At 40.8% G+C, this 24,012-nt stretch overlaps 1 protein-coding gene across 3 annotated transcripts in view; it reads left to right on the plus strand.

The window, feature by feature from the left end:
- Positions 1 to 24,012, plus strand: part of gabrb2a (gamma-aminobutyric acid type A receptor subunit beta2a) — a 31,349-nt gene that overhangs the window by 4,484 nt on the left and 2,853 nt on the right. Inside the window, exons 1-7 of one of the 3 annotated variants that reach the window (XM_087173140.1) lie at positions 7,154 to 7,244; positions 7,380 to 7,600; positions 16,162 to 16,244; positions 20,295 to 20,432; positions 20,744 to 20,896; positions 22,805 to 23,049; positions 23,511 to 23,651. In XM_087173140.1, the coding sequence (XP_087029266.1) occupies positions 7,395 to 7,600; positions 16,162 to 16,244; positions 20,295 to 20,432; positions 20,744 to 20,896; positions 22,805 to 23,049; positions 23,511 to 23,651 (966 nt within the window). In that variant the 5' untranslated portion in view covers positions 7,154 to 7,244; positions 7,380 to 7,394. Of the gene's footprint in view, positions 1 to 7,153; positions 7,245 to 7,379; positions 7,601 to 16,161; positions 16,245 to 20,294; positions 20,433 to 20,743; positions 20,897 to 22,804; positions 23,050 to 23,510; positions 23,652 to 24,012 lie in introns of those variants that run through there. The other 2 variants (XM_023403054.2, XM_023403055.2) reach the window with 2 other exon arrangements.

The following is a 24,012-nucleotide window of genomic DNA, read 5'->3' on the forward strand; positions in this document are numbered from 1 at the left end:
GTGCCGCCCGCTCCCTCCCCCTTCCTCCCGTGTTCATCCCTGTCTATCTGTCTGTTCAGTGCCGGCAACCCGCTCCATCACTCATCTTCCTCACTTAGCAGCTGAAATTTCATTTGCATAATGCTGTTTGTTTTTGCTGAAATCACAGATCCAGGAACCGAACCCCAGTTACGGTGCATTAAAAAAAAGTGTTCTGCACACAGCCAGTGCAGCTGATTAAATACAAGTGGAGTCTGTTGTCTCAGCAATGCATCAGCGCTGCATAATAACGTCTTCTGCATGCCATCCATACGTTGAGTGAGGCTACAGTATGCACTCTGAGGCTGAAATGAGGAGGGAGGTAAATGAGTATTTTCGCTCCTCGTCTTTTCTTCATCCTGCTCGTTAATTACATGTAAAATACCTGAGGTTGGTGGTTGTTAAGAGGCACTGCCTGTGCTATAATACTGTTCTCTGAATGTTAATTAGCTGGCTGTGAATTAAAAGATTTAAACAAACCAGCTGTGGTGGCTTCTGGGATGGAGGAATTAGTGGGGCGTGAGCGTTCCCTTTATTACAATCATTATCCTGACAAGCACTGGTTTCTTCACATGAGTAAGGGGATCTGGCCGTCAGATAACGGGAGCCGATGACCGGAGGGGACGCGACGCAGGCCTCAGCGTTACAGTACATCCATGTGAGAGAGATCCAGCTTCTTGTGTCTGTGAATTAGCAACCATTTTGATCTTGTTTGTCCAAACTGATCCTGTTCCATTTTATTTTCAGCTTGTGGAAAATAAGCTTGTGTTATTTTTACTCAGTGTTGCCATGACAACGCAGCCTTTTTTTGGTGGATCTAGGGAAGTCAAGGAAAAGCAAATAAGGCCTCTTTTTTCCAGGGACTTTTTCAAGGTTTTTAACATTTATCATCCAGGTGAAGGTTGTTCTGTCTTTGAAGATCTCAGATTTTCTTCTGTTTGAGCATTTTGTTGATATTTTGCCTTTTTAACAAACCCTGATGGTACTGGGGAGTTCATGGAGATGTTAATGATTATAGTATCTTAAATAGGGCTAAAACTAGCAGTAATCTGAATTATTGATTATTTATACTGAAAAATGCCCAGAACAATTTACCAGAGACACCTAACAACCACATAAAACATAAATATATTCTCTTTACAAAGACATAAAACAGAAAAAAGAGCAAATCGTCACATTTGAGAAGCTGGATCCAGGCATTTTTTCATGATAAATTACTTTAACACTCATAAAATTGGATTCTGATCAATCCCGTTGATCAAATGATCAATAAATGGAGTAACTGTTTCAGTTCTAATCTAAACTCTCATAGGATCTTCTTTTCTGTGGCTTTTCTGAAGTTGCTGCAAAACTACCAGCATGCACATTTTCATACCCAGATATATTCACACTTTTTAAAAAAATAACATTTAAATACAAGAAATATTTTGTCTCTTTGTTCATCCAGTGCTGCTGCTTTGATTCTGCCTGCTCTGTTTGCGCCGTTGAGCTTTCCGAAAAGCTTAAGACAAGAATGCAGGTTGTCCAGAACAATGTCATTAGTTATGCTGAGTGGACACACAGAGTAACAGATTAATATGGTCAGCAGCATAATTACAGCACAAGAACAACACTTAATCCTGCAGCTTTCTTTCATGCACACTGCGTTCTCTGCTTAACGTTTAGTCAGTGGAGACTGGGCTCATTTGTAGATAAAACACTGTCAGTGACACAATATGAGCTTTAGAAGTATAATTACACTACATCTGAAAGTAAAACCTGGTAGAGAAAAGTTTTTAATCATGGTAAATGGTAAAATGTGCCAAAAGTATTCATATCTTAAACATTTGGCAGTTAGTGTCATATGTTTAAATGGTTTATGTATAATTTCGTTAAATGAACTGATTACTTGATACATTTATAAACGGTGGCGTTCTGAAATGCATTTCTCCTAATGCACCTAATCAAAATTAATCAATCAGATTTAAAATAATGAAACAGTGTTCCTATTTTTACTTGGCTGGTTTGTCATTTGCTTTAATTACCAACACTTACCCTTGCAGAGTCCCAACTGCAAGAGTGGAGTTACGCCAAGTTTAAATTGTTAGTGATAGTCTTTCATTATCGCCGGAAGGGGAACAAAAAAGCTGCGTGTCTTAAAACAGGGAGTAAGTTAGCCAGATCCATTAAAGGCCTTTAATGTGATGATGGCTCCCTTAATGACTCTGTCAGGCACTTTCTCCACTGAAGCCAAGTAGCTGAAAAATGACCCATTGGAAAGAGAGTCATAAAAGCGTCCATATTGTCACTTCCCTCAGGATGTGTAAGGACAGCAACTCATTCAGAATGCACTAACCTCCCCCTTGACCCCCTAATATTTAATTTGAAGCCTTTACTTAAACGGACACAGAGAGCGCAACAAATGAATAAATTCAGCTTGACCAGTTGTGATGTGCTGTGGCGTCTCCTCTAGCTTGTAGACGGGAAACAAGGGGACAAGAGGCTGCGATGTTTGCAGACGAGCTTGTTATTGCCCAAATGTCGAATTGTCTCCTCGTGGCACCGTAGACGTTGTTATTATTATCAGCAGCTTCTTCCCTGCTTCTGCTGGAGCGCTCTGCAGCAGGACACAGCAGATCAAAGTGTTAGCAATATGGTGGACGTCTGCCGGCTCCTGTGAAGCTGCAGAGAGGAGAGAAAAGCACACATAGCAGCAGTTCACGGGTAGAATATGTTATTTTAACTCAAATGTTTGGTTGAAATTGGTGTTACTTTCTCATTCTCATTTGACCTCATTAAAACCCAAAATCAGGAAGAGTATAGAAGTAGTAACCCTTCCCTTTGCAACATTTGATGATAAAAAAAAGCACTGTTATGATGCTGAAGAAGGAAATATTTCATTTTCAGATCTATTTATTAGTATGAAGATCATATATGCAGATGTTTTGATAGAATTTTGTTGACGATCTGTTGAAAAATGCTATTAGATTAACATATTGTCTTATATGATTTGCCTTGTTTGCATGAAAAGATTTAAACTATAAATAAATTTTGATTGCCAAACAGTCGTTCACAAACAAAGTGCAGTACAACATCCTGACTTAAATCATGTTTGGGGTCAGTTAAATCCCAGAGATCCTGAAACCCCTATTAGACCTCGTATGAATAATAGTGATGCGTAAAAGGTAAATTCAGTCTGTGCATGTCTTCAGTTCAAAATCATGTTTACAATTCATGAAGTATGTTTTTTGAGCTGTTAAACAGGGTCCAGGTCTCTAAGACCCCAACACAACATTAGGGTTAAAAAGAAGAAGATACAGCGTGTACGTTCTGCTTTTTTTTTTTTTTTAATCAGGTACAGAAAATTTAAATGTTAAAATGTACATAAAATGAAAATGAAGATGACTCTATTGGTGGAACATCATGCTTTTCACAATCATGAAAGTCTACCACGCATAAATACATCTGGCGAGATGGTTTCTTTATGGAGAAAAGAGTGAATGCATTAATGTCAGCTGTTTCTTCAAATCTGAATCTGCAAACAGAGCAGTATGTATTGTGTTAAGCTCATCTATTGGCAGCTCCCTCCCATGTCGCTTGTGACAGCTGATGTAGTTGTAATGGAGGTCTTGTAACAACCGTAGCCTGTCAGATTTTTCAGGGAAACACAAATGTACTCCTTGTCACTCTGTCAGATTCTTAATGGGGGTTTGTTAGCCCAGAAACAGATCTGTAGTGAGACACTGTCACTGTGCAACCAGCCTTGATGTTTTATAAGTTAGCCGGGCCTTGTTTGTAGCTTCATCGCGTTTATATATTCAGTGCTGTCATGCTTCTTTTTCTTTTTTTTTTCTTTTATTAAATGTTGGTGCTCTCCACAAGATGTCTCCCTCACTGATGCTCACTGCTCTGTGTGATGTTAATGGAGTTTCTGAAGGGTGCTGACAAGGAGAGTGAAGGTCGTGTTGGAGACCGACACTCCGGCATGGGACGGTCTGTGTCTCAGTTTTCTGAAGCTTTTTTAATTTTTTAATTAATTAATTTTTTTGGAAACTGCATGCTGCAAAATCCTCGTTACCTGCTCCATCTTTTGTGTGTAGAGGAAGAGATTAAGCTCTTAGCACATAACACATTAAATGTCTTGATTATTACTCAGAAATTATTTTTAGTCCAGAAGAGAAAAAGTTAAATTAAGAAAACTCACTTAACTTCAGGATTGTGCCTTTAATAAGGATTTAATATTCTGTGTTAAAAGACACTTTGGCTGGATGTTTAGTATCGGAGCTGCACCATATTGAAAAAAATTTGCTTAATTTGTTACATGCATATTATACTTGCAGATTTTTATTTATAATTGAAAACATATTTAAAAAGTGCAGGTGAAGGATTTGCTTCGTATGAAAACAAAATTCTCCCGCCTAATATTTTTTGCAGAACAGCTTTTCCCTGTCACACCATAAAATGTGCTCCCTTGCAGTACAGTCATCTACGTTGCAGATTTGGTTTTCTTTGAGCAATAACTTTGACTGTACTGAGGGATATGGGAGGAGGCGGCCGTATTTGGCGTCCCTCTCTAAGCTCAAGTGATGTCCGAGCAAAGGTAAACAGCACCATCTGTGAGGCCGTAATTACGCTGCCATTTTACAGCACAGCCAGGAGGCAGCGTGCAGGCCCAGGTGTTCCCTATGCATCTCTATACTTTTAAACCCCCAAACGTACGCAGCGAGCCACCGCACACACGAACATGCACACACAGGAACGAGAGCAGGCGCCTTGATGTTCAAGCAGAGTTCACGTTAAAAAAAAAAAGACACATTTTAAAATGTTTAGTGTTCAGCAGGCCTTTTTTCACAGAAGACATTTTTACATGTCACAGTGCAGAAACCACAGGTGTAAATATTAAAATGAATGATGGTACAATTCCATTCGGCTGCTTCAGTTTCAGGGTCCTGGTTTTGTTCATGCTGCCTCAGTGTCACACTGTTAGGACTTACAGGTGCATTAAAGTTATTACTGACACCTACGCGTTTCCTCTTTGACAAGTCAAAATGTCTGCTATGAATCTCCACTTTATTGTATTAGCATCCAAATTCTTCGAGTGAAATATCATCATGATATAGTGTCCAAAAAAAAGTAGTGTCCATGGCCTGAACACAACGTTCTGCCAATAATCCTAGAATACGATGCGCTGAATTTTATAGATGCAAAAATGATTTGCTGCAGTTGTGTGACACGACACCAAAGACAATGATTCATAATGATCTAAAATCTCATTTCACTGCAGTCTAAATTATTGAGTGTTGAGACTTTATAATATTTGGAGTACTGAGTGAGGTGATATTGGACACAGCCTGAAATCATTAGTCAGTAAATTGATTTATCAATAGAAAGGTAATTAATCACCACATTATTCTGATAATGAATCATTTATATAGGTCATTTCTCAAACAGAAAAAAAATCTGAATTTGTGTTTTCAATTCTTGGTTGGACAAAACAAACAATGTTGATGAGTCTTGGTAACTATAATGAGCATTTCCCAGTTTTCTGAGATGTTATAATCTAAAAATAATCAACATGTTATTCGATAATATAATATAATCATCACTTGCAGCCCTAACTTCTATTCTACCCTGTTAATGTAATACACACATTAAGAGCTGTGAATGCAAACATCAAAAATCCAAGATGTGTGTGTGTGTGACACACCAGACACACCCACGCTCCCTTGTTACCGAATCCGCCAAAATGTCAAAGGGTGTTTCACTCCAGTTGTATCAAAAACAGTGTTGAGCAAAAAGGAAAATACAGAAAGACTGTTGCTGAAAGTCTGTTACACCAGATTGATGAATAAATTCAGCTTCAAAACGTTAATGTTGCTCAGATTGTTACCACAGGGCTGTAGTTAATATCATTTCCTTCAGTTCTCTCAGTTAGCCAGAGAGAGCGTTTCAGTATCTTCCTCTCTGTCTGTTCTAGCTCCTTGTGCCTCTGTGTTCCTTCATCAATATGGCGAAGGATGGTGCTAAAGACAGGGACGTATTGCAGGAGATGCTGCCTCAGTGGGTGATGTACACCGAGCCTGCAGGCAGCAGCTAACGATCCCAAAGGTGATAGAGATATCCGATCGACAGGCTGATAATGAGACAGAGAGGGAGCGAGTGTGAGAGGAGGGTTCAGTGGGAACTCTTGTAAAACAGGATAAGGATGCGGCCGTCCTCGCTTGACTTTTCACTCCTGAAAAAATCAACATGGCAGCAGCTCATGTATTTTTAGATGCCCTTTTTACAGTGTTTTGGTCGTGCACACTGCATGCAATGAATGATAAGAGTTAAAGAGTGAGAGTGGCAATTGCTAAGCAGTGTCACACCAATGTGTGATGATAGCAAAGAAAAAAAAAAAAGGCTTGGAAACGTAAAAGCACTGTGATAAGTAATGATGATGGCTGCTTGGAGTAAAAACTCAAGGGCCTCGTTTCACGGACTGTATTTTTTAATTTGTTTTCCCACTCATCGATTGCACTGCAATACACTGTAACAGAGCAGATCTAACTGCAGTGCTGTGGCTGTGTGGGTGTAAGTCTTTTTTTAAGAGTGAGAAGCAGAGAAAAGACAGCGAGAGAGAGAGAGAGAGAGGGAGAGAGAGAGAGAGAGAGAGAGAGAGAGGGGAGGTGGTAGAGTTTACAGCTTGTGTGTAAAAACAAACTGTACAGTATAAATGCATTTTATTTTCACTGAGGTTAAATGTGGAAAACTCTCCTACATCTCTTTACTTGTGCTTGTTTATTAGGCAGAATTAGAAGCAAAACCAAGCAAAACACAAGGAGACACAGCTGCAGAGATCCACTGGCTCTTTGCATTAGAGGCAGTATTGTCTCTGTGAAGCAGAAAGTGGCTTCACTCGTTCGAGTGGAGACAGATATTTTTAGCTTGAGACAATAGTCAGCCAGCTGAGAAAGTTCCCCCCCTGGTTATGGTCTTAAAATTAAGTGAGGATAGTTGAATATTAACCCCCCAACCCTGGCCATCATGGCCCCTAGTCCAGGCCATGGCCTTTCAGACCACCGGTGACCTTTTGGCTGACCTTCTCACTATGCAGAGTCCATACAGCGTGCTGTGACAAATCTTTGGAGTCATGTTCAGATGTTAGTGTGGAATGACATGCTGTTGGAGCTTGATACATTTCCCAGCTCAGATGATAGGGGAAATTCAACATATTCCTATACTTACCGTTCCACCTGAAAGATTTAGTCAGTAGATTTTTGTTAGAAAGTGTCTGATTTATGATTTTAAAGCATAATTAGCACCAGCATTATTGATTCTTAGTGAGAGCTTGAAGTCCTGTGCTAGCTTGACTAAACGGACTCTCCCTCTCTTTCCTCCAGGACTACACCTTGACTATGTACTTCCAGCAAGCATGGCGGGACAAGCGTCTGTCCTACTCTGAGATCGCCTACAACCTGACTCTGGATAACAGAGTGGCAGACCAGCTGTGGGTCCCCGACACCTACTTCCTCAATGACAAGAAGTCCTTCGTTCACGGTGTCACGGTCAAGAACAGGATGATCCGTCTCCACCCTGATGGCACGGTGCTTTATGGACTCAGGTAAGCCTTTTACATGTGCCCTTGCTATCGTGTCATAATTAATTCATTGATCATGATGCATAATGGAGTAATGTGATTGGATCTGCTGCATTGTATCTGACTTAGGCTTTTTTTTATTTTTTTTTTATTGAATTTTGAATTAAAACTATTGTTGCTTTTCTGCTCATGACACAATGTCCTTCAACTAAGGGACAATTATGTTTTTTTGACATCTTAGCTGCTACCTTGGTTCACCAAGCAGCAGCTGAGATCTGTGAACAAAGAAACATTGGTGAAAAAATCCCAATGGGGCAAGAAACAAGTGCAGTCAGATGAGCATGAAACACATCTCCAGGTTAGCCAAGAAAAAAAATGAAGGTGAGAAGTAAAATTATTAAGCTAAGTGTTGCTTGGAAACACTGACCACAGTTAAGAGACTGTGGTCTTTCCTGAGCAATAGGGGGCAATTAGAGACAGGGGGTGCATCTAAAAATAAAGTAGTTTAGATCAGGGCTTTCCAGCATGGTGTTCAACACCAAAAGGTTTGCAAGATATATCTGAGCTTTTTAGAAAGAAAGGCATTAAGACAAGATGTAAGAGAAACACAAGGCAATATAGAGGAGCACATAAAAACAGGATTTAAAAAGATGAAAACCAAATAAGAGATGAAAGGGAAGTGCTAAACAGATTAAACCAGATAATATAATTACAATGCAGTTACAGTGCAATGCAAGATATAAATAAAGTCTTAATGTGACCTTTTCTAATATTTGAGTGGAAATATGCTGTGAAACATATCTTAATGTGGCGAGGTGGTGTCAAAGCAGCTTGGCAGCAGAGAAGAGATATTCCCTTCTAGAGATTATGAGCAAGTCTCACCTCTCTAACCAATCAGAGAAGGCTGACGTCGGGGGTCGGGGCTGCTTGTTGTCCACTACTCCTCTTGCACCAAGGCGTCAAGCTAGTATTGGATGCTGGAAGACGTTGGTGTGGCTGACTCACTGGTTAACAAGCTCTCCATTCAGAGCCTATGTCTACAAGACTATTAGAATTATACAAACTACTGAAATGAAATAATCTGTGAAGATACCATCAGTGTTTGGTCACAGCTCTTAAAAACATGAAACCTCTGAGTGTAAATAGTCACAATCCAGGATGGTTTCTTCTTTTCCGCCATGTTCCCAGAGCTCAGAAGTTACTATGGTGAATAGAAGATCACAAAAATAAGACCTTAGCTGTCACAAAGTGCAATTATCCTTGAACAGCTGTGTATAGGAGGTATATGCCTTCATATTTAAGCCTTTCAAATCCCCTGATGATCATCAGTGTCAATAATTGATTGGCTGTGATCAATAATGAAGCAGGTTGGTACAAACAGCCGAACTGAGTCTGATTCTGCAGGATGGTTCAGCCCATCTACAAGACATCTCTTTGTGGTGTTGGACTGTGATGCCTCTGAGGAGGCTGTCATCCATAATTGATAACTCATAATCAATAATGTAGCAGTTCAATACAAACACTGAATCTGTATTTGTACTGATGCGGCGTATTTGACTGCACAGGCTAGCACAGCCCGTCCATCACTGTGCTGCTGCCTCCTCTGATCTGTCGCCTCCTCTGCATGTGTGTGTCTGTGTGTGTGTGTGCGCTAATGATCTCAGATTAGTGTCTGCATTTAAAAGATGAGATTATTGTTGCTAATTCAAGATGTTGCAGCATTCAGTCATTCTCTCTCGACACTGAGATGCCCTTCTTGCGCAAAGAGTGCTTAAAAAATTTAAGTATCTGCACTGCACCAGATTATTCATCGCTACATTTTGTTTCAACACTCGAGAAATGTAATTTATAACGCTCTGACTCAATTATATAAGCCCAACACATATTTTTGTGTTACAGCCAAAAAGCAATGGAGGCTAGGAGAGGGTTGTTGTAAAAATTTGCGGGTGTGCGTGCAGCAGAGAGATGTGGTTGTTACCTCACATACGTTGTCCTTGTCAGTGCCGCTGCCTCCCGGCTTCTCCATTATTTGGTCCGTGGGTTTGGTCCAGGTTTTATTTGATGCTAGCAAGTCCAGACACAAGCTGCTGTCAGAGTCAGCCCGGCCAGATGCCTGTGCGCTCTGAGCACACTGACACATACCTGTAGAGACGGGCCGGCTGGTTGCAGCAGCAGGGCTTTAGTGGATGTGAAGGAGATGGCTAACTGAGAGGAGACACAGAGTCCTCAATGGGAAAACAGGATGTATGTGAACACACACATGTCCTGTCAGCGTCCCGTCCTGAGTGCATGACTGTGTCATCATCTGCTGAGCTATGAGTTCATATTAGTCATTATCATCAGTGTAAAGATCAGCAATGGTGGAAGTTGTATTTAGATCTTTTAGTCAAACAAAAATACTGTTACAAGAAATTGTACTGGAATCAAAATAAGTAAAACTACAAAAGAACTCATTATGATGCAGAATCACCTCTATCAAAGTTATATTATTATATATTATTCAACGGTTATTACTGATGTATCTATATGTAAACAGAATGTTAATGTTGCTTGACGTGGAGCTGAATTTAAATACTTTGCATATTGTTGTGTAATTTAAGCTGTAAAGTAAGGTCCCTCTGAAATGTAGTGATGTATAAAGTGGCATAGAATGGAAGAATTCAAGTGAAGAGGAAATACATCAAAATTAAGTACAGTACTCATTTTAAAATTAAAAGCATTTCGTTACAATTGTATGTTACAATTGTCACCATACACACTTGTGTATGCTCCTAATTAAGGTTAAAAAATTATGTGCTCTCTTTAGAGCTTTAGCATTCAAATTTATCAGTTTCAAACATTGATATTTTATTTATCTTATTAAATTAGTTTGTCAGGGGCCGTGTGCAAAAATCATTAAAGGGGCACTACACTGGTTTTATGTCAGCGTCAGTTTATTCCTCATTATACAGCAGTTTTCAGCTGTATAATGTCTTCATCTCCAAAACAACCCTGATGATGTCATTCTGACATCATAGTGACATCATCAGGGTTATTTCGGCTTTACCTTAGAGACTCCAATTTTTTTAAATTAGAAACTCTGTTACCAACTGGGAGCCTGCGCTTTGAAAATCTGGGATTTTACAGGGAGGGTGGGTGTAGTGAAAAGATGCTATCCAGTTGCATCATGGGAAATGTAGGATCCACCATTTTTAAAGCTTGATCCATAGAGACTAAAAATCAGGATATATCAATCTGTGCTGCGTAAATTATGATCATTCTGTTTTAAATGTCTCTGTTTTGAGTCCCTTTAATTTTATGCCAGTGCAGAACTAAATCTGGAGTACACTTTTAATCCCAAACCAAACACGGAGTACAATTATTCCTATATTCTTGTTCCAACATGACACAATATGAACACCCCGTGCACCCCAAAACCCATCAATCAAACAGTTTAAGTTATTTTTTGGGCTTTTTGTGCCTTTAATGGACAGGACAGTAGAGAGACAGGAAATGGGGAGGCATAGAGAGGGGGAATGACACGCAGGAAAGGGCCGTCCGAAGAGGGAGTCAGCCAGCTGCAGCGAGGACTGTGGCCTCTATATATGGGGCGCCTGCGTAACCCACTGTGCCATGCGACGCCCCAATCAAACAGTTTTTTAACAATGTACAATCAGTTTGTGTTCGATTTTTTTAAATTTCATGATAACACAAGTTCAAAATTAATTCTCCATTGTTTGTTTGCCTTCTTCTAAACCTCAAATACTAGTAAATATGTCACGCTATAAGATATGTTGTTGTCCCGCTAAATCCTTGCATAATAAGCGGTAAAAGTAAACATATTATTGGCCTCAAAGGTGAACGTGGATTTGTGCTGAACTAACTGAAATTAGCTAACACCATACCAGGGGAACACTGATAGATTAGAGCGTTGTTTAGTTTGCAGGAGGCATTAGATGTTTGTGTCTCTTTCTCTCTCTATGTGTGTGTGTGTGTGTGTGTGTGTGTGTGTGTGTGTGTGTGTGTGTGTGTGTGTGTAGGATCTGTGTCTGTGGGTGGGTGTTTGCAAGTGGGTGAGCGTTATTTTTGGGGTGCATGCGGAGGAGGAAGGGTGAGGGTGTTGTTTACTCCTTATTCCCTGGATATTTAGTGCATCCCAATCCTGCCAAATCCTGGTCTTCAATTATCAGGAGGAGCAGAAAATTACAACAGTGCTCCCAACTGTCACTTTAGAGCTCGGTTTGACTCTCGGGGAGAGGCAGTCTGATCTAATTACCCAGCCCCTGAAAAGGCTCAGCCAATAACACAGATACCGCCCAGGCTGTGAGAAAAGACACACACACACACACACACACACACACACACACACACACACACACACACACACACACACACACACGGAAAAAACTCCACTTAGCTTTTCATTTTATGCAGGAAGAGAGGAAAAACCAAAGACATTCAGTGCATGACTCCTGATGCGTGTCGCTCAAAATTCACAGAGTGGGATTGAGAAAAGAGGAAGAGCCAGAAAGAAAGAAAGAGACATGAAGGTCAGACTTCATTCAAAATGGAGAAATTATTAGGATTCTCCTTCCTCCCTCCCCTCACTCTACTTCCCTCTCCCCTCCCCTCCCCTCCCCTCTCTCTCTCTCTCTCTTTGAATATTGTAACTCCTTTTGTGAGAGGACATATCCTTGTGCTATGGAGACTGACGTCCTCTTTTGTCAGGGCGAGGAGTGTTCCACTCTGCAGCTCAATAGATGACATCGCATGGCCAGGAGGAGAAAGCTGCTGAGTGGAGGAAGAGAGGGATTTAAATAAGCCCTTTTTTCTGTCAATACCATCAATACGGGCTTAGCATCGCCTCCAAACTTATACATTTCTCTCTCAAACTACTGATCAGGCAGAATGCTTTGTATGTTACATGTGTTTAGATGTGCCTGTGATTTTGAAATTAAGAAGCATCCCCTTTGATTTGGCACACTTTGGCACACATAGGAGCCTCCTTGTTGAGCCACTGCAGACATTTTATTTTCAAATTTGGCAACAGTGCCTGAACAGGGAGAGACAATCCTGCATGCCATGTTTCCTCAGCTCAACATGGGCTCCCTATCCAAAATGGAGGGAGCTTCTCCATCTTAATTTAACTTCTAACTTCATTACGATGTCGATGTAATAATTTGTCAGTTTAATTAAAGGCTGCACAGGTTTGTAACCTGCTTTCAAAAATCTCTCTCTGCATTCGGTCTCTGCTGTGACGCTCCCTCGAAATGAGATTCTGTCTGGGAATTCGTGGTGGTTGTGTTATGTCCGTAAACAAGGTCATTTGGAATAAAGGTGCACAGGCTGCCTTAGGGGGGTCCACACACACACACACACACACACACACACACACACACACACACACACACACAGAGCCCAGGCTGAACTGTGAGAGAACATGCACAGGAGATAAAAAAAAAAAAAACAAAACAGCCTTTTTTAGAACTCCATGTCCTATTAGCTCCGACGCAGAGCAAATGTAGCGTGTTTGAATCTGCGTGATCTGCTAGAGCGTGGCCTCTCCTCCGGCAGGTTGGGATGTGAGAGGGACTGGCCCTGATGTTGATGAAGAGCAAACAAGCCTGTGCTACATGATCACTACTGCTGCTGCTGCTGCTGCTGCTGCCGCTGCTGCAGAGGTCCACAGCAGACTCTCGCTGCAGCGAGAATGACGATGAGGAGGAGGAGGAGGAGGAGGAGGAGGAAAGGCGAAGACAGGGAGGGAATCCTGCAGAGAAATCCTCAACCGTCTCTCCTCCTTGCTCGTTATAAGCTGTTTATTAATTGTTAGCGTGGGTATCGGACATGCTAGCTATAGGCCAGCGGATGCAGAAGGAGCTCTTGATCAGTGATGTAGAGTCTCAGACAAAAAAGCTTCGAGACTTCTGCTGACGATGTAGGTGGGCTATAAATAGGCTGTTATTTTTACCCCTGCCATTTTGGCCTCATTTCCGCTTTTCCCCTGTGCTTCCTCCGCCACCGTGATGATTTAGTGGTGGTGATGATGGTGAGTGATGAGTGACTTGCTGGCGAGCACAACATCCCAGTAAGTTGGGGCCATAAAAGGGGTAAACTAGGACAGAAATAAGACTCCTGTGTTAATCCCCAGTGCACCATGGCCCTGCTAACTGGCTCTTACATAAGAGCCCAGAGAGCAAGAAAAAGGAGGCAGAGAGAGAGGTAGAGAGCCTGAGAGTGTGAGAGAAAGACTGTGCGTCTCTACATCTCGAAAAATGAAATCCCAAACTTGCTAGGCTGGGCCCAGGGGAGCTGCAAGTCTTATGTAGAAGGATTTCAAATAAACTTTTGGTCTTAATTATTAAAGACAAAGCACTCTTCAAGATAAGTTTGTAGTTCAAGTGAAGAGAGGAACGATATTGTGATTTAGTTTTTACTGCTCAATGAACAGTTTAGTCTTATTTGCTAAGTGTAGAAGCGTTTTGAATCGTTTCTTCAATGTGTAGTCTACAGTGCAAAATTAATCTTTGGACTGACACAAGCACAGCACCTCCCATGTAAAATGTAAAAATATCTTGATCTTTTAATTTTTTTTTTCATATTTTTTAAATATCGTGGCAACTATCCCTTCAATATTTCTGGTTGTATTAGGTCATTGTGCGTTATGTTGAATTTCAATTAACAGGACTAATTTATGAAAATATCAGTGCTTGTTAAGTATTTACTTTATTTATCAATGCTGCAAGTAAGAAGATACTCAATTCTAGAAAAGAAGTTGGATTGTGAAGGGAACAGTTTGGCTTTCGGGCTAGAAGGAATAGACATTAATGACTTCAAGGATCATATGGATGAGATGAATACACAATTGCAGTATATGTCATTTTAAGACAGAATAACACAGACTACCGTAATAAGAAACAATTCTTTAAACTTCTCACTACTAATGGCTTTTAGTGGTTGTTTGAGGTCCGAGTGCTCACGGACCATTTTCATTGTTGTGTATGAATGGACGGACCACTAAAGCAATAAACTGATGACTTGATAGTAACCAGCGATGACAAGGGAAACCCAAGGTCACGACAAGTACTTCAACCTATACTAGAAATTTTCCCACAGGCTGCTATTATTGTTAATGGTCGCATGATGCTTTCATGTTTTATATCAATCAGTGTGTGTGTGAGTGTGTGTGGGTTTGTCTTACAAGTCGAGGAGGCTAAATTTAGTCCCTGTGGTTAAATTGTGTGTCCAGTCTCTCTCAGACAGCCTCAGGGGTTTGGCACGGCCGGGTGCCAGCCCATCTCAGCTCTGGCCAACTTGTCGTGTGTGTAACAGGAAGTGCGTTGCTCTGAGTGAACCTGTCGGACGCGACTGGCTCAAACTCAGCCACTCTTTATTACAGGTTTGACCAGAAGTTGAACTCTGTTCTTGTTTTATCTACTTATGGATGAAAATAAAAACAATACATTGTCCCAGTTCCATATAATAATAGTTGTTTACTCATTTGAATAGTATGCCGTTTTGGAAATTAGTTTACAAGTAATAAATATACTTTACCATTTCTCACTAACAGGAAATGATGCAGCACAACTTCACAATAAAAGGCAAAATATTTTTTCAAATATTTATTTTTTGTTTTCTGAAATCTCATGGGAGCTCTTTATTTTTGATTTCTCTAATTAGCAAATGCATTTTCTATTTGCATTTGAAGTTACTACATATTCAAAACCTGCTCAGAATCAGTCTGTAGTATGGACCGGAAACTTGGCTGAAGTGTTAAAGACGTATAAAATGCTACAAGCTCAAAAGCTAATGAAAATGTCATGTAACAGTTCTGGTCTTAGAGAATCCCTTGATCTGATGGAGAAAAAAATGTTTCACTTGGTAAACCAGCTGCTATGTAAATTAATTAATTAATTCAACCATTATTTATACGGCTTGGTCCAATGAGAGCAGTTCAGTCTTTTTTTACTGGCATCCTGTGCGCACAATAAAAGCAACATTTAGACAAACATTAAAACTTACAAAAGCTCCAAATAAAAGATGAAGATAAAATGGTGAATGGGTAAAAAAAAAAAAGTGCATTGAACCTACAATAAACTGGGCTCCAAGGCTGAATTGTAGCCTTAAGTGATGAGGGAAGATTTTTTGCACTTTTGTAGGCCAGTGCCAGGAGCTGGGACCCAGTGGAGGGTACAGTAGACAGGGGTTATAACATGAGAGGGGAAATGTTAAGGAAAAGCAGGGATCAGCAGGAGGTTTCTTTTGAGATCCTTAAAACATTGAAAGGGCAGACTGAGCAAAGCTACTGGCCGATCATTTTATTTACTTTCTTTTTTCAACTTAGGTTTGTCAAAATTAGAGCAAACATCTACTCAGAAAAATAATGCCAATCTTTTTTAATTGATTAGGTTTTTCTGTTGAAACCTGTTGTTTTCAGAGGTTTGGTATCATGTCAGGTGCTTTATAAAGGCTTGCCATCATCCTGCTTTGACGTGTATTTCCTACTCTGTTGTGAAGGTCAAATGAAATGAACTGTGCTGTTCGTGGCGGCCTCGGCTGCCTCTTTGATGATGAATCCTATATTTTCCATCCCACTCTGTGTCTAGGATCACCACCACTGCAGCCTGCATGATGGACCTGCGTCGCTACCCTCTAGATGAGCAAAACTGCACCCTGGAGATCGAAAGCTGTAAGTACCGTTGTCCCTGACAACCAGCTCTCACGCCCACACATAGACATAGAATTAAACAGATCCTACGTACACATGCAGCTGTGAAGTCTGGTTTGAAAACAGTCTGCTGGTCCAGTGGCGGCAAGGTAGAAGGAAGGTTGATAAGGCTGCATGTTAAATGCTGAGAAAGGCTGATGAGACATCAAGAGATACGCATCAAGAAGAGGAACATCACTAATGGCTCACTGACTGATAACATCCAGCCTAATTAATTCAACTCCAACTGCAGTGGCTTCCCAAGGCGTGGAGGAGCCTGATTAGGTCCAGTGTTTCAGGGGTGTGCTGATTGTGGATGTTATGTGCCGCTTTCTCCCGAAAGTGCCTCCATGTTTGTACGGTACAAAGAGCTCATTTCACATGGAGTTTGTAATTGTACGTGATCTGGCGTTCTCGAGTCAAGGGAGGGAGGGAGCGTGAGGCAACATGAGAGAGAAAGACGAGGTCCTCTGCGTGTTTTATCTGGGTCCCCAGAGAAAAGGATTATGGGGCTGGGATGTGGTGTAGGGCTCAGTCTTTCCGGGTTTGATCACACTATTGCCAGCAGCGTTAAGCAGCACAAAAACAGTGCGGGTCAGAACTGCCTCTCGCTGCTCCTCTCTTTTCGTTTCTCATCTCCTTTCTTTGCACAGTCTCATCCTCTTCTTTTTTTTCTCCCAGCCTTTTTATCTCTCTCACCATCACTCATACTATCCTTTTTTTCTCCTCCTCACTCAGGCAGCCCAACACAAAACGCACACACACATACACACAGTCTCACACACATACACACAGTCTCACACACATACACGCACAGCTCCAGTTTTGATCACCAGGCAGTATCTGCTCTCATATGGATTAACTGGCAACGGTTTTAACGTTGGAATCGCTTCATGCCAGAGCATGCTATTTTATTCAGACTAATGAGCCCAGAGAACTCTCACTTCCCTTGATAAACTTGATGCATTTTTAACAGACACAAGTCTTAAAACCCCAGATCCCCTGATACATCAGCAGCTCACTACTGTGGCTCGGGCCACTGGCCTCATATGCCGGGCTGCACTGAGCAATAATTGATTTCTAACCCTCCAATACTAAAGATCTATTGCACACATACACATGCAAATACACACCCACGTATGTGTGCTTATCGTAGAGCTTATGGTGTATTGTCTGTCTCTTCACATCATTCTTGTGGGACTCACATGACAGCCCAAGATGCAAGGTGCAGTGATGTAATACATTGACATTGTTCTGATATATTACATATACATATAACATATAAAAACAATGGTTCAGAACTAATGGAGCCAAAAGTGACTGACCAGTTATGTAAAGACCCTTATGATGCTCTTTATGTTAAAATCTCCCTTTCCCAAACTCCTAACCACCTTCCTGATCCAATTCAGCATCAACCACCTTATGCCCCACAGCTGCACCAGGGGTGTGATGCATTCAGAAATGCAACAATTAAAGAATAAGGCTGGCGACAATCTATGCTTTTCTTATGTCTAACAAATTCCATGAAAAGAGCTGCACCAGCAATGAATTAGTTTAGTTAGTTAAGTATAGCCTGGGGAGGATGTCTACCTTAATTGTCTGTGTGATAGAGCTCCATTGTTGTCGACAGTATTTAGCCTTTTTTTTTATAATGAAAACTTTATATGTGACCTGCTTTTAAAGATTTGCATCTTAAGTAGGAACATATGGGCATGGAGCTGAGTGCCACAGACAAGATAAGTTGGCGATCATTCAGAGACAGTTTAAGACATTGTTCTTTCCATGGGATTTGTTGTGAATAAATAATAACTCCAACCTTAAATGTCACTGATGAGACAGCAGACACAGTGACATGTCAGAGGAGGAAAAGCACAGGTGTTAATAGTAAAATGAACGATGGCTGTTCAGTCCTCGGTTTCAGGGTCCTGGTATTGTCCATGCAGGTTCATGAAGAATGAAGCCAGTGTTTATATTATTAGTAACATCTGTGCTTTTCCCACTGTGCTAAGTCAAAATGTCTGCTGTGGAAAAGGCCTGTGGGTGAAGTTAGCTGCCTGTCCAACCAGTAACAACCCAACATGAGCACCGTGACTAACTTCACCTTGAATGTCAGCGCCACAGCAACAAAGAATTATGTGTTAATTTTTAAAAAATCAAAGCCTTGGAGTTTAATTATTCATCGCATCTGAATAGGTCACTGCCTCTATTTTGAGTGTGAGGCAGACAAAGTAGAGCTCAGCGCAGGGAGATGGCTGCTCCCTGTTTGCTTGCGACACTGTTCATGTCAGAGACAGACAGTCTGCAACACTGGAGTCCCCTGACTGCAACTGCAATAGTTTCCATCCATGTGCACCAAATGCATCATGCTCCAAATCTCAGTTGCTCACAGTTATGTGGCTTTAAAGTAGCACGTGTTTGTCTCAATATAAACATGCTTCAGAATGGAAAAATGCCCTGGTTTTGAAGATAGAGAGTTGCAGCTGCATCATTTATTTATCATTAACATCATCTATGAGTCTTTTCCATTCATTATAGTTCTTTCTTTTTTTCTCGTGCACTATAGAAATTGATATTCTGCCTCGCCATGAAAAGCCACAGAGAAGCTTTTAACTTTGAAGTGACATACCATTCTCAATTTGAAATTTTAATGCTGCTTTAAGGGATCCTAGTTCACACACACAAAAATACAAATATTTTAACTCAATATCTCACCTTAAAGCCATGGTTACAGGCTGATGGTTATGATCTTGCTTGACATGGTAATCCGTCATAATGAACATGTAGCTTTTTTTTTTTTTTTTCACTTGTTTACATTGAATGTTTACATTGGTGATGCAGTAGAGAGACAAATATCTTTTAAACATTTGAAAGATCCTTGAACAACCTTGTATTTACGAGCTATGTTGTTGGAAGATCACTTTAAGAGATTAGTTTCTTGCGTTAAAACCCGCTGCTTTATGGCTGACAGCGAAGAAACTGATATTTCCAGAGCTTCCAGCAAACACTTGAACACACCAACAAGAAAGCGTTTTGAAATGACCTACTTGCTGCTGCGTTACCAGCACTTTATAATTTAACACTGACAAAAATAAATGTTTAGTGTTATTACCAATACAGCTTGTAGTGAAGTAAATGGAAAACAAAGGCTACCCGGAAGACGGAAAATCAATCTTAAAATGTGTGTAGACCTATGCTTTTCAACAGTGACTGCCAACCTTTCCGGCTTGTGGCCTTTTAATTAGCTATTTGTAAATTCTGCAATTGCTGCATAGCTAACATTAGCATAAACAGCTGTGCACTTACCTGTCCAGAGGAAACGTTGTGAGTTCAGCATCAAACTTCATTTTTTTTTTTTTTTACTCGTGAAGAGCTGTCTCCCGCGGCAGAAAGCAACACCAGTGTTGATTCTTGTTTTGCTTCTATTTCTATCACTTCTTTTCTACTTAAGTTAGCATGCTAACCAGCTAGCCTCAGGTCTGGCCGGACTGTCTCGTCACTGTCTGATAGCATGTTACTGTAGCGCCCAGTCTGCCCTGAGGAAGTAGAGCTGCTCAGAGGACCTACTACAACCTCTTATAAATGCAATGAGAAAACTGGTCAGTAAACAGCTGTTGATGTGAGCATGTTGCTATGTAGCAACAGCAAAACTTATTCAACGGTTCGATAATTATTTATCTCTTCAATCGCCACAAGACAAATGTGATATTCTTCTCATATTGCTTTATTTGAGTAATGTTCAGAGGCCTGAAATGCTATTTAACAAGACAAATCAAACGACAAACCTTTCAAAAATATGTATATATATGTCATAATCTTATATATATAAATAATATAATTCAACTTAGCAGTAATGTTTTGGGCTGGAGAATTCTTTAAAAATGGTGCAGTATTTTAAGTGAATGTGCCAAAATGCACAAAACCACTGACATTGACATTTAACAGTGCTGCACGACCTTATGATGTGTTACAGACAGTTAATGGATGATGATAATGTTTCTCTAAGTGTCCCTGCTTTTGATTTCTCCACTGCAGATGGCTACACCACAGATGATATCGAGTTTTACTGGCGAGGAGGAGACGGCGCTGTGTCCGGGGTTGACAGAATAGAGCTGCCACAGTTCTCTATTGTCGACTACAAACTCATCTCCAAGAACGTGGTCTTCTCTACGGGTAAACAACGTCACAGTCAACCTTGTTGTTGGTCCTCTGACTTTGTAGTATCAGGTGTTCGTGTACACCGGCTTGCTATGTTGAGCTACAAACAGTTTTATTAGGAAAAGGGACATTTACTGTAAATGAAAAATATTCCATATAACCTACTTTTATTTTTAACATTAAAATACATACACACAAAAAGATGTCAGTATTGAGAGACGGATATGGCAAGTTCCCTAGTGTCAAGGAAAATATAGCTTTTAGTGGGCGTCATTGAGGAAAATCTATTTCTATCCCACTCCTTTATCTCCGTGTGCCTCCTTCAGGTTCCTCCCCCCGCCTGTCCCTCAGCTTCAAACTGAAGAGGAACATTGGTTACTTCATCCTGCAGACATACATGCCTTCCATCCTGATTACCATCCTCTCCTGGGTCTCCTTCTGGATCAACTACGATGCCTCAGCTGCCAGAGTGGCCCTGGGTAGGATTGCCTCGCCGCTGCTGAACAGTGACCCTGGGAAATAACCGAAAGCTAAATGATAACAGACCATAAAAAGAGCCATTTAACAAACACTGAGCCGTTTACATTTAGCCTGGCTTTACATCTACACACTATTGTGTCTGTCATGAGCCTGCTCTCTGTTTTGACTCTTTATTTTCCCAGCATTTACTTTTTTTTTTCTCATTAGCTCTGAGCACGTGAGTGATAGCAGTGTGTGATAGGCTGCCCGGCTAAATGTCTGTTGTTCAGAAATGACTATATGCATGACTCATGCAGAGCGAGAAGCGCTGCAGCTCGACCTTGAAGCGTGCTGTCTTCCTCTATGCCTGTCTGTCTATCGGAGCCTCTCATTGGCCGGGGTTCCCATCTTATCAGAGCAGGATCCAACTAAATTACAGCCAAATGAAAAGTGGCAACATTTGCTTAAATGCACCTTACACATTATAGTTAATGTTTTTACGCCAATGTCAAACTACCACTGATGCCACAAAGCTCCCTTTAGTGTTAAAGTTGGGTATGACAGGGCAGAGCAGAAAAGGAAATGGCTTTGAGCTTTATGTGTGTCGCTCTTGTCACACACCATTTGTTTTCTGAAGTGGGACACATGCGGGTTGGAGCCCCAGACGGTGCATTCGGAGGGTAACGTGATTTAAAGATGTGCCTGCTCTCAGCATCCTGAGAACGAGCAGCGAACCAGTGCAGCCAATGAGAGATGAGGCTCCATGCTACAGCGACACTGCTGGCTGCTGGGTTATTTATAATACGTGTGAATCTGACCAAATGCAGATTGTGCATGCAAATGACTAATGTATCAAACAAAATGCGTGTATGTCAAAAAAACAGGTGAATTGTGCTGTGACTAATAGCAGATGTTTCCAGTGACGCTGTGCTTTTTATATAGCCTACAGTTTGTTCTGTGTCCATTTGGAAACATGATGGGATGCAAACCTTACTCACACAAAACACACACACACAGACAGTTTCAGTCTCCGGAGGCTTTGAAGGATCTTTTTGTCCATATGGGTTCACATTCTTTCTGGCCTGTCTGTTTACTATAAATAAACACATATAATGCACATGATAATCATTAATGCTTATGTTCACAAGCACATGCCCATATCCTTTGAAGATATGCACCTGATCTCTGTTAGATTGAACGAGACGTTCAGTCATTCACTTTTATAATAGAGACTCATAAGTTTGCTGAATATTGAGCACTACATTTAAATTTCAAACACTCACTAATCGTCAGTATTTTACATCATCACTGATAGGTAAAGTAATCCAACTGTGATTTTCTTGTCTTCTGCTGCATTGAATTGTGGGATTGTTAACAGAAAGCAATGTATGTACTATACTGTAGTGTGTAAAGTTACAAACTCATTAAAATGTAGTGCATTATATCCTAACTCGCATCATCTTAGTTTAGCATGTTAGCATGTTAACATGTGCTTAGTATGCTGTCAACAGTAGGCAGCTGTTTTTGTAGCTGTTTGGTCATACACCAGTGTGTTTAACAATATTGAATTACCAAAATGAATATGATTTCACTCAAAAACACAAATGTCAAGCTAATGTGGCACTAGTGGAAAAATCTGGCAATCATCAAAATCCATTTGATCCATCCTTTGGGCACTATAAATGTCTGTACAGAATTTCATCTTAATTCATTCAGTAGTTGTTGAGATATTTCAGTGTGGACAAAAGTAGTGGACCAACATTACCATCCCTAGAGCCATACTGCTATAGCATAACTAAAAATGCAATATTAGCATTAGTCAAATTGACAGGATTATTTTTTAAAAATGTACAGATGATGGTAAAAATGTCTTACAGCGTCTAAAGACTTCACTCTCTCTCTAAACGTGTGACTCCGCTGATCTCCAGGGATCACTACGGTGCTGACCATGACCACCATCAACACCCACTTGCGAGAGACGCTCCCTAAGATCCCCTACGTGAAGGCTATTGACATGTACCTGATGGGCTGCTTTGTGTTTGTCTTCCTGGCCCTGCTGGAGTACGCCTTCGTCAACTACATCTTCTTCGGCCAGGGCCCCCAGCGGCAGAAGAAGGCGGCTGAGAAAGCGGCCACAGCAAATAACGAGAAGCTGAGACCCGACCCCAACAAGGTACGTGTGCAGGGAAACTTCCTCTAGAGGTATCTGTGCTGTCGGTTAATGTCTCTGTTTGTTTCTGTGGCAGCAAATGACTTCTTCTCCTCTCAAGGTCAATGTGATGCTGTGATCAATGCTTGATGTCCTTTACCAGCACTCTTTACTCCTGCTCTAGCTCTCCGTTTCTCACTGGTTTAGCCTTGTGTATCAACTTTATTACTCAGACTAGGATCTGAAAGAGTGAATGCAGAAGCAATGACTGGCTTTTACTTTATCTCCATATTTCTGTCTCTCTCAAAGGGCAAGGCGCCTTGGAAAAATCACTGGCTGTGGTGCCAAAGCCTTCCCTTTAAATCTGACTCAGCTGCTAAAGTTGCAGGAACAACAGCAACATAAAAAATAAAACACCCTTTCCTTCTGAGTGTGGCAAGCTACGATTTCCCCTAAGTAACAGTGCTGATTTTGTATGCTTGCAGTGGCTGGTGGGAAATGTAGTTCAGAGAGATGATGCTCTGTATGCCAGAATGAAACAGAGGGAAATTGACGCATATGACTCGATGTGGGATCCCATCTTTGTGGACGATGCCGCATTAGGACTAGGCGAGCAAAGAAATAAGGTACTGGAGGTTTTGAAAGTCAAAACTAACAATGTCATCAATCTGAATCAATCCAGATCAGAGGAAAATGCTGTAGTTTTTGTGCATTTCTTTGATTTCTATAGATTTTTAAGGCAACTTTGATCATCACTCCCACCATTGTGTTTTTCCCTCTCTTGGTTTGCTCTTCATGCATTTTCCTGACAAACATGGCTTAGCAGTTTGATTTCTGCAGGCATTAATTTAATCTTAACTTGGGCTGTAAATCTAAATTAATGGGAAAAGACAAATATGGCAAGAAAAAAAGAAAAGAAAACATTAGTAGCTTCTCTTGAGATAATATAATTTAGATACAAATACTGTACAATCTCAAAGGCAATTG

Source organism: Seriola lalandi, unplaced genomic scaffold, assembly GCF_002814215.2.
Source record: "Seriola lalandi dorsalis isolate HSWRI2012SDOR001 ecotype SW California unplaced genomic scaffold, Sedor1 jcf7180002054058, whole genome shotgun sequence".
In the NCBI taxonomy this organism is placed as follows: Eukaryota; Metazoa; Chordata; class Actinopteri; order Carangiformes; family Carangidae; genus Seriola; species Seriola lalandi.